The sequence below is a fragment of the Polypterus senegalus genome, chromosome 12 (assembly GCF_016835505.1).
Source record: "Polypterus senegalus isolate Bchr_013 chromosome 12, ASM1683550v1, whole genome shotgun sequence".
Taxonomy (NCBI): domain Eukaryota; kingdom Metazoa; phylum Chordata; class Cladistia; order Polypteriformes; family Polypteridae; genus Polypterus; species Polypterus senegalus.
Genome location: NC_053165.1, coordinates 42808065 through 42823493, shown reverse-complemented (window position 1 = coordinate 42823493; position 15429 = coordinate 42808065). Strand labels below are relative to the sequence as shown.

General features: G+C 41.2%; 1 protein-coding gene across 5 annotated transcripts in view; it reads left to right on the top strand.

Annotated features, from left to right (window-relative positions):
* fgd (faciogenital dysplasia) overlaps positions 1-15429 on the top strand; it is a 110431-nt gene that overhangs the window by 61877 nt on the left and 33125 nt on the right. For 3 of the 5 annotated variants that reach the window (XM_039770977.1, XM_039770979.1, XM_039770978.1), the window contains exons 3-5: positions 7421-7967; positions 9210-9299; positions 9747-9883. In XM_039770977.1, coding sequence (XP_039626911.1) covers positions 7421-7967; positions 9210-9299; positions 9747-9883 — 774 coding nt within the window. Of the gene's footprint in view, positions 1-5870; positions 6052-7420; positions 7968-9209; positions 9300-9746; positions 9884-15429 lie in introns of all 5 variants that reach the window. The other 2 variants (XM_039770976.1, XM_039770975.1) reach the window with 1 other exon arrangement.

The window sequence follows — 15429 nt, the reverse complement described above, 5'->3', positions numbered from 1 at the left end:
ACTGCCTGCCTCTTTCTGTCTCTGGCCGCTCTTCTTTGTGCCATTCACAACATTATACAGAAGCGATATGTTTTAGTCACATCGGAGCATGAAGTGAATCACCGTGTGGCAGACAGCCATTTAAAACAGAATTTGTTAAGGCTCTATTACTCGCATAGGAATGGGAATGTGTGTTGCTTTTATATTTTATTCATAAGGCATTTGTTTCATTTAATGTGGTATTTTGAATTAGGATATTTCTGTTCCAACATGTGATTGATTTGTTCTGAATATTAAATATAATTAACAACATGATTATTGGATTTATTTCAGTGAGATTAAACTAGGCCTGTCTTTTAAATCAACAAATTTTATTGCAACTATAATTTAAAATTCAAGTGATGAACATTTGAATACTTCTCCACACAGTATATATTGAGTTTTCCCTGCAGTGCAAATTTTATGATTGACTACTGTTTGAGCGCTTACATTTTATATTCATTACCATATACTGTTTAATTTGTTTGGCATAAAATATAAGTGTGGCACAAAATAAAGCAACCTGAAAACATCTAAAGCGTGACTTAAAAATAGATTACAAGAAAATAACCTGTGGCCACTGTCTTGTCATTTGTAAGAAAACAAAGAATGAAATCGATTAGTTACCTTGATGTCACCACAGTCTCATTGAGGAGTTGCATATATAGAGCAAGAACCAAAGGTGTCCAGAAAGTTCATAGTTGGTTAGCGTGAAGTTAAGTGGAAAAATTGAAAACAAAACAGATATTTACTTGCAGAATGATAAAGAAGCCAAAAGAAACAGTTGCATCTATAGAACTGAGCCCATCATAAAAGCATGTTTCACCAAGACATTTGATGCTATTAGGCACATGGCAGCAGGTCTTTGCTAGGGAATAAAAGTAGCATCCACATTAGGCAGGGTTATGTTCTATACTTCTCTTCAAAGTAAGCACTGTCACAAAATGTTTGAAAAGATCATTTGCATTAAATAAAAGATGTAACAAGGGATTTCTTACTCATCATAGCACAAGCAAGTATATAAGTATAAAGTGCAGACAGAAACATAAAGCACGAATGATTCTTGGAAGTACACAGAGTCAACATACCGTCATGTGTTTCATAATACGTGAATTAGTTTCCACCTACAGAACGTTTTAAAAGATGAGCACCACCCAAATAAACAACACTGAACATTCACGTAACGAAAAGTCTGACACCACCCATCTAACGAATATTAAAGAAGAGACATCGCCCCAGTAACGAATGTTAGAATTGTGAGCTACGGTAGCATATTATCGATGTAAACAGTAGGTCCCGCCCACTTGATGATAATTAATAACAAAGGACCCTCCCACATACACCGCCGTAACAGCCCACTACCGTGTACTGAAAGCAGGCCGATCCTGGGGACTGTCGCCTGTCATCGAGTCCACGACAAACAAAGTTTGCTAAGAAGAAATATTGACATGGCAGGCAAAGCTAAAATGTTTTATGTATTCACATAAACTACGTTTTTTTTTTCTCAGAAGGTATGTCATTTATGTGTAAATAGTTGTTAGATAATGAGTAGAGTAAAGGCGTCACCGGTCTCCTCCAGGGAGATTTCAGCTTTATTTTGTTTTGCTCAATATGATTAACCACAACTGAAGCAATGCAGCCCGTAGTTGAGAACTACTATAAATGAAACCGCACCAAATCAGAGTGCTGCGTGGTGAGACAGACGTTTTCTCCGTGTTCAGCCTGCCTGTCTGCCTGGCTGGCTGCATTGAACGAGGCGCGCTCTCCTCCGCGCGCTCACACGCCTTTTAACTGCATAAGCCAGGTGCGCGCAGCGAGCGTGTGAGCGCGCTGCCTTCTCAGCGAGGCCCCTCGGCACTCGGTGTAGAACGAGCCGTGCCCACGTAGGGTAGAAGCCTTTCGGATAAGGCGTGAATTATGTATGAACTGATGGGCAGGATGCTACATTAAGCGCTTATAAAGTGCACAAGCACTTACTGTGTGGAAATTCCACAGACTCCCTTTACCACCAGGGGCATTGCTTGCCTCCCTTGTGGGGTCTCCAAAAAATCTGGACTTTTGAATTGGCTTACCATTCTGTAATTTTCAATATATGTTATGTATTTTGTGGCCTAACGGTTCCATTGTGAAAGGTTCAAATAAACTGCGACACAAGATATACCAATTAAATCAGTTACATTTATTATTCAGTGCATAGCTCTGTATCTCATTCTAATGCTTAAACAATATCAAATTATTGTAGATTTCAAAGGAAAATGCAGCCAATATTTTTTGTTTATAATTTAACTGCATAAATAAATAAACCTTGTAAAATAACTTTAAGACAGAACATAATATTTCATAACACTAAAAACTAATATTATTAGTTAATCATCAGTGTTTTATTCAGTTTCAATAATGTACTTTTAATTGGACTTGGGCAGTTTTTATTTAAAAATTACCTTATTTTTAAAGGCTGCTTATACTCCATAGTGGGGCCTTTCCAGATGGCACATTTCAAAATAGCTCTGGTCAGGCTGGGGAGCATGCACTGGTACAACGCGTTGCTGCACCCACCACACAAAAAAACAGCTTGGGACCCTGGTTGGCCACACCCCATGTACACAGGCAGTCCCCTTGGCCTGGTTCAGCCGCTCGGCTCTTCAACAGTGAAGACCCCGTGAGCCAGATCACCACATGGCTGTAGTGCTGTAACTGACACTCCTTCACAATGCAGGTAATGTGCTTCATTCGGGACTCCATGAGCAATCGCTCATTTGACACAAAGTCAAACCAGAGGTACCCAAGGATTCTCCAAAGAGACACCGTACCAAAGGAGTCCAGTCTTTGTCTCAGGTCAGTGGATAGCGTCCATGTCTCCCAAACCATATAGCAAAACATGAAGCACCGGGGCTCTAAAAACTTGGACCTTCATCCTTTTGCAAAGATATCAGTAATGCGACACCCCCCATTACAGCGATCTCATGACTCCCCATGCTCTCCCAGTCCGTCTACTGACTTCATAGGAAGTGTCACTAGAGACATGAATGTCACTGCTGAGGTAAGTAAACGTCTCGATGAGGTCGACACTTTTCCCGCAGACAGACACACTGCTGATGGCTATGCCCAAGAGGTCATTAAAGGCCTGAATGTTGGTTTTTATCCAGGACACTCACCCTTTTAAAATTGCTTATTATCTATTTCATAAGGTCACTTTTAACCTGGGGCAGCACAGTGGCTCTGCTTCCTCACAGTAAGGAGGACCTGGGTTCTCTTCCCGAGTCCTCCCTGCGTGGAGATTGCATGTTCTCCCCGTGTCTGTGTGGATTTCCTCCCACAGTCCAAAGACATGCAGGTTAGGTGCATTGGCGATCCTAAATCATCCCTAGTGTGTGCTTGGTGTGTGGGTGTGTGTGCCCTGCGGTGGGCTGGCGCCACACCCAGGATTTGTTCCTGCCTTGCGCCCTGTGTTGGGTAGGATTGGCTCCAGCAGACCCTCGTGACCCTGTGTTAGGATATAACGGGTTGGAAAACCTGGTCCTATCGATCAATCAATCAACCTTTTACATACGTTGTTGCAATTTTTCAAAATTTAATGATTCACTATATATATCATTGTTGTTTTTCATGTGGTTATTTTTTTCATAATTACCTTTTTATTCATTTCATTTTATCACAATTTGTGTTTCATACTCTTCAGCTAATTGAGATTACCAGCCTAATTTAATACCCCTGACCCTAATAGTCCAATGTTATTTCTGAATCACGAGGTGCACACAATTAAATTTTATCAGCTTACAAAGTCCCAACAGTAGCAAGAGCAAGTTAACTAGCAAACTATTGGCAAATGTTAGATAATGGCTTCCTCAACTCTTTGCAGCCCAATGGAGCTGGCTAATTAGATGACAGTTTAGCTACAGTAATAATGTATTATAGAACACAAAAAATTGAGATGAAAGTGCTACCTCGTGTTTTTGATTTTCAAAATAGGTGTTCTATATTCTGGGACTGTTGTTTCCTTTTTTCTCGCTTTTTTTGTCCCATTTTGAAAAACTACCGGTTGCTCCAAAAGTACCATCATGGGTAAAGCAGCTGATTCTCATGCGTGATTTTGAACTGTATGTGTAGCGGTTACAGTCCATGTATTTAATTTATATATGTTATTTTTTAATAAAATGTAAAGGGTATTTTATGAGCAATATGTGCTTTTTATGTTTTATATTTTGGACCGCCAGCAGTTTGTGGTAGGTCAAATACTTTCCTGCTATATCCCTGCACAAATCGCCTTCTAATTTGTTTCTCACAATATGTCCCTTTTTCTACTGTAGCAAACATCAGAATATTTTCAGATGGAAAGTGTGGGTAATATGCCTGTATTTATTTGGGGAACTATTTCACTAGCTGATTATATTCCCCGCAACATCACTGGTCTCAAGCGAGCTGCATATGTGATTTAAGTTTACTGTGTTTACTTGTACTAATTGTGCAATATGACGTTAAAAATAAGTAGCACATGAAATAAATGAGTCTCACTAGGCCGCAGCCGCCATCCTTTTCACTCTTTTAAAGTCACCAACATAGCTCCAGTACTGCTTCACAGGCAGTGATGTGATCCCCAATTCACTTCAGTTGTCCCAGCGTGATTGAATTCATTAATTACATTAATACAGTGCTTTTCTACCTATTCAAAACCCTTTACATAAATTGTGGGAAACAATGTGCAGCTGGGATTATGTGACTGCAGCCATTCTTGAGTCATTCTGCTCACAATAGATGAGCTATTATCTCTGTAAAGAGAGATGAGAGAGAGAGCCTATTAGAGACAGTGGGTGACTTGGGTGAGGTGGGCGCAGAATAGATGAGGCCATGAAGGGCACTTTAACTATGACGTCAGGGTAAATCGTTCTCTTTTCAAATGATGCCCAGGGATCTTTTATCTACCACAGAGCATCAAGACCTTTTATGTCTCATCCAAAGGACATCACTTTTTCTTCAGCTCTGTGTCCCCACCATTTGGATGCACACACAGGGCTGGCCTCACCAACACATGTTCCAGCAGCAACCCAAGCATTTCTGGATGGTCTCCCATCCAAGTACTGGCTGGTCCAGACAAGCCTCATTGCTCCAATAAAGAGGAGACATTTTTACCCTCTCTGCCTTCTTCAGCATGGCCCTGATGGCAATATGATGATAATATGATGGCTTATTTCTTGTAGAACTTCCTGGTTGGCTATCCAAGCTGCTCATTGTTGATGGCTGACAGATGACTTCTTGCTGGTTTTATCTTTATAGTACCCTGCAGTCCTCTCAGAAAATGTTGTTTTCACTGCCTTGCAATCTCTGTTTCATTTAGTGAACAATGGAAAGAAGTAAACGGCTTCATTATCATATTTGGATGGCTGCATTCTTATTTTGGCAATAGGCTTAGTTTTTTCATTCCACATTCGGCTCTTTTTTATTTCTTACTGTCTCTGTCCAGAAAAGCAGTTTTCTTTTTGTGCTGTCAGATGCCATCCTATTGTAGGACTTGGTAAGAAATGGAGGGGGGAGGGGCCCTCTCCTCGGATTAAAACATTAGCCTGCCAATGCATAGCTTATTTTCTGCAAAACCACACATGTTACGTGAGCACTTGCTGCATCCTGTTTAGCAAGAGAGAAGGAAGTGGTAATTTCTTTTATGTGCTGGCTGCTTCAACAATTCTTTGCCTGCTCCGATTCTGATGCATGGTCAAGTGGGGCCCTCTGCCACTCATATGAGAGGATTTACAAATCCAGATGATTGAAAGATGGAAGACTCTTCTGTGGGAGTATGTGAGAAGAGTATTGGGGAAACCCTTGATTCCAAAAGGGTGATGTACTTCTTCTCTCCCTAGTTCCCCCTAAACCTGCTCACCTCCAGGACAACGGATACTTCTCCTTGCCTCCGTCCAGACCCCTTCCTGCTTCCCTCCTCCTGAAGCCAGAGGGGACAACTTGCATTACCAGGTGGGCACAGGAGGAAGCAGAACCATTTCAGAGCGTTGGTGTGCTCATCAAAAAGTTTGAGAGCTCCAGGTATGTGATCTACAGTGAAGTGTTGTTGTAAGCGCTTCTTCCTGATCCAAGGCCAGATGCTGACCTAGTGTTGATGGTGTTGTCAGACAGGATGTCTAGACAACTTGCTTTGCTCCTTGTTTTGAGTCTTTTCAAGCCATCTTTTGCTGCTCTGCTGTCTTTTTTGATACATGAAAAATAATTTACAGGAGACACAGACTTGATAAACAAGTAACAACAGTTATGAAGATGCAAAAACACACAGTGTCATAGAGCTCAGAACAGCTATATTCATCCAGAAAGAGTTAAAGCGTAAAAGTGGGTGAAGAGGCAGGAGTGTGAGGAAGAATAAGAGCAGGTGAGAGGGATAGACATCAAACCAGAAAGATCAAAAAAAGCCATGTTCAACCAGTGTCAGAGGAATAGCAAATAAAGAATAAGGAGAGCAAGAAAAAGGAAAAGCTGACTTGAGCATAAGGAAGTGTTTTTCTAAGGACTGAAAGAGTTCTTCTAATCCAGAATGATGATAATAGGAAGTGAGGAACAAGCCTGAAGAAAAACAGGGTAATGACAAATGAAGAATTACAGGTAAACTGGGAGCAAGAAATTGTGGGAAGAAGTAGATATGAAGAAATGCAAAAGAGCATCCGTGTTCACAGTACAAGTGTGTGAGGAACAAGCAGAGCGTTGGAAGTAGGCGATCTGAAAAGGCTGGCAGGTGAGAAGGAGCTGTATCCATCTAGAAATGAAGGGGAGTTAAGGAAGAGAGAGCTTAGAAACTGAACATCAACATAAAGACGGTGGAAGAATAATTGAGAGGAAAAGAAAGCAGACAAGAGAGCGGAGGCAAACATCTGAGCAGCCAGGGCTCCAATATGTAGAATTTGGGGTCCTGTAGATTCAAGAGCACTTGTATGATGAGCTAGTTTGCTCTTACTACTTTCACGGTCTCACAGCTTGCCAACACTGTTGGTGGTTAGTTAATTGTTGAAGAACAAGTAATTGATTACCATATATTCATATATTTGAGCGGCTTGCTTACAGAGAAAGAGTGAGACTTGTAAGTTTTAGAACATAAGATTTTAATAGGAATGAAGATGCTGGTTTGGTGAGAAGCCAAGGAAGTTGCATCCTGCCAGTCTCCAGTTGTGTGCTTACTTTTGTGTTGTCTTGTGAATTGTGATTTTGTGCAAGTGCATTTGTCTTTTGTTCTGCATAGTCTCCAGATATTGACATTAATTAGTTGCCAAGAGACTGACTTGAAAGTAAGGTTCAGTACCATGTTGCTTATCTTCATTATTCAAACCTAGGAATCTGAAGCTATGCAGGAGGATTGCTGTGCCAAATTATATCTCATCACAGGATGCTTAATTGTTGCTATGTTTTGTAGGGTGCTGATCAAGGAAGTGTTCCGAGGAGACCATTTTCACCTGCCACTCAGTATGGACACTGCTCAAGAACTGTCTGGGGACGCCAGCTCCAAGCAGCAGGTATCCAGTGGCACCCCTGCTGAGGTAGAGCTTTCCAACTTTGGTTTGCTGAAAGTTGAAGAAATAAGCACAGATGATCTGAAGAGATCGGGGGATTCCTATTCCACATCCTGCAACACATCACGAACTGAAGCACCTTGTGAAAGCAGTGACAATCAGGAGCAGAACAGCAGCAGCAAGATACCCAATCGTGACAGTGGGATCGATAGCCCCTCTTGCCATACAGATGGAGAACCCTTCAATGAAGATGAGAAGAGAGAGAATGTCCCTGATAATGAGGTGAAGATAGAAGAAGAGGAGAGAAAAGTCATAACTGGCAATGCCACCCCAGTGGACAATAAGAGAGACTCGACTCAAGATGAAGAGGACAGTGACCTGGATGAAGGCAGCAGTGAGGAACATGAAGCTGTCGATTCATTGAAGGAAGAACAGCTAGAGACACTCAAGGTCTGCCTCATATGTTTAAGTAGTGAACCATTTATATACTAAGTTACTTGTGTGAAATATTGTAAACTATGTTAAGAGATTTTTCAGGTAACAAAGACAGAATTTTTGAGGTAATATACAGCTACGTAATAATCATGGTGTTGAAGAGTGGCAATGTGTTGCATAATGATTACCACTTTCAAGTAAGAATTTCACTTTATTCTGTACACATGACAATACTGACCCTATGAACATATAAACCTATAATGACCCTATAATATTATGTTGCCTGTAAGGTCCTGCCAATGCTGTTTTCCACAGTGCTAAGTTAAGAGATCTAGAACCATGTTAGTCATTCCTATATCCACTTTGTAAAGAATTTTGCCTTTTCTGACATTGTTGCCACCTCTGTAGGATTTTATCTCAATAAGCACCTTTTGCAGGACTAGCTGTGACTTATTTTAAAAAATTGAACCAAATCTGCAGAAAGTTGTTTCAATTTCAAATGAAGTGGAACTGTTTCATTCACAGAGAGTTTAACACATTTTCATATTCTGTTTTATAGGCCTGTGTCCATTTTGCTGAGTTTCTCTTTTTTTAAAATAGGGCCTTATTGTCAGATATTGACTTGTTGTCATTTTACAGAAAGGTCTACCTGTCTTGATGTGATGTTGTGCCCAATTTCAATAGAGCAATGCCCAGTTTTATGAACATTGCTTTTTTACACAAAGAGTTGTACCCTCTTTATTGAGCTGTATACACTGTATCCTCTGTAGAAAGGAAGACACTCATACCACCTCTGTAGCTTTAAAAAACACTGTGCAACCATGTTTGTGTCCCAGTACCTGTGAATTATCAGTATTGTTATTAGTGAAGTGGGATTGTAGAGTTCTAGGAGTCCTGCCCATAGTCTGGCAATGGTAAGAATAGATTGGCAGACCAACATGAGCTAGGTTACTGGCTTGCATTTACTCTTCCCATGCTCTTAATATGGCTTCTCTTTCTCATGATTTCTGCATTTCAGTGATAGTGAACGCCAAGCTGCCCACTGTTTCCGTGTGGTTTTTGTGTTTCCTTTCAGTTTAGTATGGTCTTTTCTGATGCCTAATTCACTTCAGACTACATATAAAACAGTACATTTTGTATAGTGCCTTTCAAAAGTGACTATAGTACAACAGTTTGTGTGTATTTTTTTATGTGAAGGGACTTGTTCACTCCCTCTTTGATCCACTAGTTGCATTTTTTCTTTTCCTTTTTTTGCAGTGTTCAGTGCCACAGAAGCTGTTCAACATTGCCAGTGAGCTTTTGCAGACTGAAGAGGCCTACGTGAAGAGACTCAATCTCTTGGACCAGGTGTGTCTGTCGTGCTGTAGATGCTTATGGGGTGAGCCTAATGTGCCAGTTTGTGATAACAGTCATGGGTCAGAGGGGACAAAATCACTTCATACCCCTACGCATAGTTTCATCTGAGGGACACTCAGGCCCCTCCAGGGCATGGTGAGAAGTATAATGCTTGTTCATGGTCCATTTTTGGCTTATAGTTCATATTATGTAGGGTGGAGGCACGCTGTGGGTTTCAGTGGTTCTCCATATATTTGCCATTCCAATAGTTTCATTCTGGGAGAGTTGCCCAACAAATTTTAAGCTAAGAAAAAGGCTTCAAGTTCCTGAATAGGGAAACAATGCCAAATAATCTATAATGAGAGACGGGCTAGACTAGTCTGCTCATCGCCCAGAATCACAGCTTCTGCCTGAAGGAGCCGGCTGTTTCATTACACACCTGATTTTCCTGTTTTACAGGTCTTTTGCACAAAATTAACAGAAGCTGGAATTCAAACAGATGTCATCAATGGCATCTTTTCAAACATCTCCTCAATCTACCGGTTCCATGAACAATTCCTCCTTCCTGAACTGAAGACAAGAATCACAGCTGAGTGGTAGGTGAAGTAATAAATTTAAATAAAATGATTCATGTCCACCTGTGTAATAACTTTTCTGTGCATATTATATGATATAAGGAGCTAAAGGTTATTGAAAGTACTCATAGTCAGTAATGGTGGCAAATTTTGGTACTGTTTATATTACGTACTAGTAAAATACCCACGCTTCGCAGCGGCGAAGTACTGCCTTAAAATTTTTATTAAGAAGAAAAGTAAACCTTTTTAAACTGAGGGAAAATATGCTAATAATTATTTGTTAAGGATCTCTTTGTTAACCACATTGTGAGTTCGGCCCTCCGGTTGTAATATGACCAAGCTGGGCATTGAGCTTACTCTTGAGCATGCAACGTACAGTTGGCCATGTGAACAGTAATCTTGTTTTAAATCTGACAGCTTGGATTGCTGCTGTCATAATCGGTTTGAGTTTCATGGTTTGTTTCAATTACGTTAGTATTTGCAGGACTTGTGTTGAAGTGACATTTGGCATCTGTCAAGCGTTGTAAGTATACAACCAGTTTCATCGATAACTTCACATCCAGCTTTTGAGAGTTTAAACATTCATAAACATCAAAGTGTCCACTACTCAAATCGTCACCTGTCAATCTAAGATGTTTAAGAGGCATTGGCGGTTGTCCAAAGGTGTAAGATATTTGGCCATTTTGGTACACTTGAAAGCGACAACCGAACAATTCAGCGGCAGCCATCAATTCACATGCAGAACCATAGGTGAAGGGCTTAAGCATTTCACTCTTCTAGTGCTCCTGTGTAGTATAATTATCTCCTGTACCATCATCAGTCAACACCTTGAACCTGTCCCAGTCATTCAATACGTAAGACACAATGTTCCTCCGGATATCAAGAGTGAGCCTGATATGGCCGTGCAATATGTAACACAGAGAATGGAAAAGGCAGGTGCCATCTCCGGGCATGGAAACCACTCGGTAATTGACAGTTATTTGATCGATGGTGATCACCTCGATAGACATGTTAATGGGGATACGGTTGGAAAGATAAAGGAAATGGGTACCTGAACAATGTAAAGTAAGTCTAAAATACCTACACAATAACTATAATCGTAATAAACGAACAATAAAACAGCGGAGAAGGCATGGATTAAATGAAAAGGCTGCAGTTATCAGCAGAGAGACGTGAATCCTGTAGCGAAGCAAGGAAGGGAATAAAGAGACCGGAGCAACGTATGGCCTTATATCGGCAGGCAGCCAACAACGTGGGACGCGTTGGGATGGGGGACCCAACGGCGCCTGACACGGCGACCGAGCTGCAGGCTATGGGCGCGTATATATGTACGCAAGTAGGATTCAGTTAGTGTTGGGAACCTGAGTACCAAATTTCTTGAAGATGGGCCCATAAGTAACAAAGACCATTGGAAAGTTCAATATGGCGGCCGACAGTAGCGTCATACCACCAAAATAAATACGTACATCGGTTTCAGTTAGTGCAGGGAAGCCACCTACCAAATTTCATGAAGATGGGTCCATAAATAAGAAAGTTTAACATGACGGACATTGTCAACCGTTATGACCGTTACGCACAGAATTTCGAAATGAAACCTGCTTAACTTTTGTAAACAAGCTGTAAGAAATGAGCCTGCCAAATCTCAGCCTTCTACCTACACGGGAAGTTGGAGAATTAGTGACGTTGGAAAGTTCAATATGGTGGCCGACAGTGGCGTCATACCACCTGTGATGGACAGCCGGGTCCCATGCCCGGCAGGGACGTCCCTGCTGCTTATGTTCCGGTGGAGCCAACATGGACAGTCCAATACCTCCCCCGGGACGCTTGGTGGCAGCCTCCCTGGCCGACGGTGATTCCCCAACCCCACAGGGCTCCATGGGAGATGGAGTCCTCCACAGCTTGGTTGGGGCCCGGGGTGGCCGCTAGGGGGGGCTGTCTGCTTCCAACAGCCCGGCTGGACAAGTCTTCAGCCCCACCCGGGAGTGCAATCAGGACCAGGTGGTCAATCACCTGGAATGCTTCCGGGTGGGTTATCAAAAGGGCCAGCCACCACCACTCAAGGAGCCAGAGTTGGGAGGAAGGAGACGAAGCTTGAGGAGGAGTGGTGGTAAAAGAAAGGAAGATGATTGTTTTGTGTTTGTGCTTGTGCTTTCGGACTGTGTTTGAGCTGTGTGGCACAGGGAAAACGTGTCCCACAACTGAAGAAAAATAAAGTCTTGTGCTTTTTATACGTGCCTCCGTGTCCATCTGTGTCGGGTCAGGCGCCTATATAGCACCTTTGTTACACACCGAAATAAGTATGTACATCGGTTTCAGTTAGCGCAGGGAAGCCGCCTACCGAATTTCGTGAAGATGGGGCTATAAATAAGAAATTTTAACATGGCGGACGTTGTCGACTGTTATGACCATTACGCGTAGAATTTCAAAATGAAACCTGCTTAACTTTTGTAAGTAACCTGTAAGGAACGAGCCTGCCAAATTTAAGACTTCTACCTACACGAGAAGTTGGAGAATTAGTGATGAGCGAGTCAGTCAGTGAGGGAGTCAGTGAGTGAGTAAGTCAGTGAGTCAGTGAGGGCTTTGCCTTTTATTAATATAGATTTGTTGTTTATTCATTTAGTTGTTTGATTAATTTGATGCAACATCATTTTGAAATTTTATCAGGAGTTGTCATTTTGTGTCTGTTATCTTTGAATGCTTTCATCTTGTTTATCGTTTCTACTGCAATCGCTTGTCATGTGATTGATATCTCTATACATGTGATATCATCATATTGGTACTATAAAACCTGATGGCGTATTACTGACACTATCCTTATATTGGGGTCAAAAAAGACCTTGACATGCATGCTTGCTCTTTGCTGATTTCAATTTTTGGCTTTTTTACCTCTGACTTTGTACCTTTTTTCACTTTGAGTTTTTCCTGTCATTTTCAGCTCTGTTACTGTTAATTGCTTGAATTCCTATTTTTGACTTTACTTTGTGCTTGGACCTCTCTTTTGATTTTGCTTTTTCATCACTGTCGTTTTCATCCTGATTTTCCAGCTCAGGCACAGTCGTTGGTATCACTTACAAGAGCCCCTCAGGATAATAAGCAAAAGTAAAATGAAACAAATCACAAAATACTATGCTAAACAGAATTATGCAATAGACACACAGAGATATATATTCTATATTATTTAAATCTAGGTTTATTTCACATAAATACTAATAAATTAAGTGGAACTGTATGGTGATATTATATTAAGATACTGTAAGCAAAAAACTGAGAAAACAATAAAAAGATCCCAGCTTGCAGAAATGACATCTGTTTTTTTAACATGGTATTCAGACCCTTTCCAGGCATTGCAGGGATTTACCCTAATACAGTTAAACATTGAAACATTTATAAAACTGCCACAGTTATTCAGCAGCAAAATGAACAGAGTCACAGGTCACTCTTAACAGGAATATTCATTGAAGTGCAAGAGTATATAGAAGGTGTATGGATAGCCATAAAAATTGCAGAAACAGCATCTGAGATGATGAGTGACAGAGAGAGACAGAGCATGAAATGCCAAGCTGACAATTCTACTTGGTAGACATCAGAACACAGAATGTCAGCTATTCAAAAGAAAGAGAGTTTGATCGTTCTGCTTTCTATTGTGAAAGAATGAGAAGGAGAGAGGGAGGAAAACATTAAAAACCATTAAGCTAGCACCTAGCAATTTTTACAGTTAAAGTAAAAAACTTTTAAAACAAAAATAAAAATAGATACAAATAAATTAAAAATACAAAATAAAAATAGGCGGCACGGTGGCGCAGTGGGTAGCGCTGCTGCCTCACAGTAAGGAGACCTGGGTTTGCATGTTCTCCCCGTGTCTGCGTGGGTTTCCTCCAGGTATTCCGGTTTCCTCCCACAGTCCAAAGACATGCAGGTTGTACCTAGTGTGTGCTTGGTGTGTGGGTGTGTGTGTGCCATGCGAAGGGCTGGCGCCCTGCCCGGGGTTTGTTTCCTGCCTTACGCCCTGTGTTGGCTGGGATTGGCTCCAGCAGACCCCCGTGACCCTGTAGTTAGAATATAGCAGGTTGGATAATGGATGGATGGAAATAAAAATAAAAACACATTGACAGGTTTAGTTTTTCACCAGTTTGCATACTCTAGGGCACTTTTGTCCAGCTACCAATAAATTGTACATTTTGTTCAGCAGAGATGCTACCAACTGTATAACTATACGAGGTACAGTTTGCATCACTTCATTGCTAAGCAACCTTTCCAGTTCACGTGATTTGTCAACCATAGCTGATATGTCATCACTTATTAACAAACTGAAATTCTGTAAGGGATCGTCTGTACATGACAAATCTGCCTTGCACCCAGGATGACAGTAAATGGCAGTTTCTAAAGTTTTCTCAGTACTTTTGTTACACCGTGCATATTCAGAAGTGGTGACAGAGTTTTCCGTTCATGCAAAATCATCACCTTTCTATGCTTCCCTATCACTACAGCTAGAATGCTGTCACTGGCCATTGCTAAGGAACTGTCACTAATAAGACAAACCACTTTTTCTTAATGTGCTTTATATTCCAACTAGCCATGTGCGCCCAACTACGTTGCGCTTGTTAAAGTTGTCTGTGAAGGGCTCCCTGTTTAAACGCGGCTGCCAGTCATGAACTGGGCCCTTCGTTGCACAGCATTATGATTTTTTATAAGGGAAACAAAATTACAAAAGAAAACCCTTGGATATTGATTCGATAGGAACGGCCTACTTGGAATCACTGTCCGAATCGTAATTATGTGGTGGTGTAGGAGCATTTCTGCTTCTATCCGTTCACAGTCCATCTCGTTTTCACAACGCTGTCGTTTCCCCTCACAATCTCTTCTTAACCTTTCTCCAATCTCTCAGGTTGCTTTGTGGCAATCCAAAAGAGTAAGGCAATATACACGGAGCAATGGTTATAAAAGGAGGACACATAGGTATCCAGGCTCTTTAAAGCACAAATAGGGATCACTTCACTGACATGTGAGCCAGACACGGTACAACTGTGAGACGCGCAGCACTCGCCGGCTACAACGTAACAATAATAATTTCTGGAATGTGCTGTTACGTTGTCATTCATTTTACCCACTGTCTTTCTTTCATTCATATGTTACGTAGGCATGTACCTTTTATCTTCAGCAATCTCATTGTCTAACCAGGCCTCAGGAGCTAACCAGCGTAACACTGTGCACCACCCCTTTTGTTATTCCGGCACATTGTTGACATCCGTGAGTAACAACAACATACTAAACTGGAAGGTGGTCTACGCATGCGTGGAATTCGTGAACAAACAAAGATCAAGATCTAAATGAAGATCTCTTTAGTTAATTTAAAGCACAACAATTTGTTTAGTTTGAATGTCTGTGTTTTGAGGTGTGACTGGAGTACTACAGTCTTCAGTAGTATAAGCCTGGAGGAGATTCTTAATGCAATGCCTATGTTTTAGCTGTCTCTCTACTGCCATCTAGTGCTTCTTCTTCTAATTTATTCGCGGACAAAGAAAGATCAAGATACAAATGAAGATTATATATACAGAGATAGTCTGTAT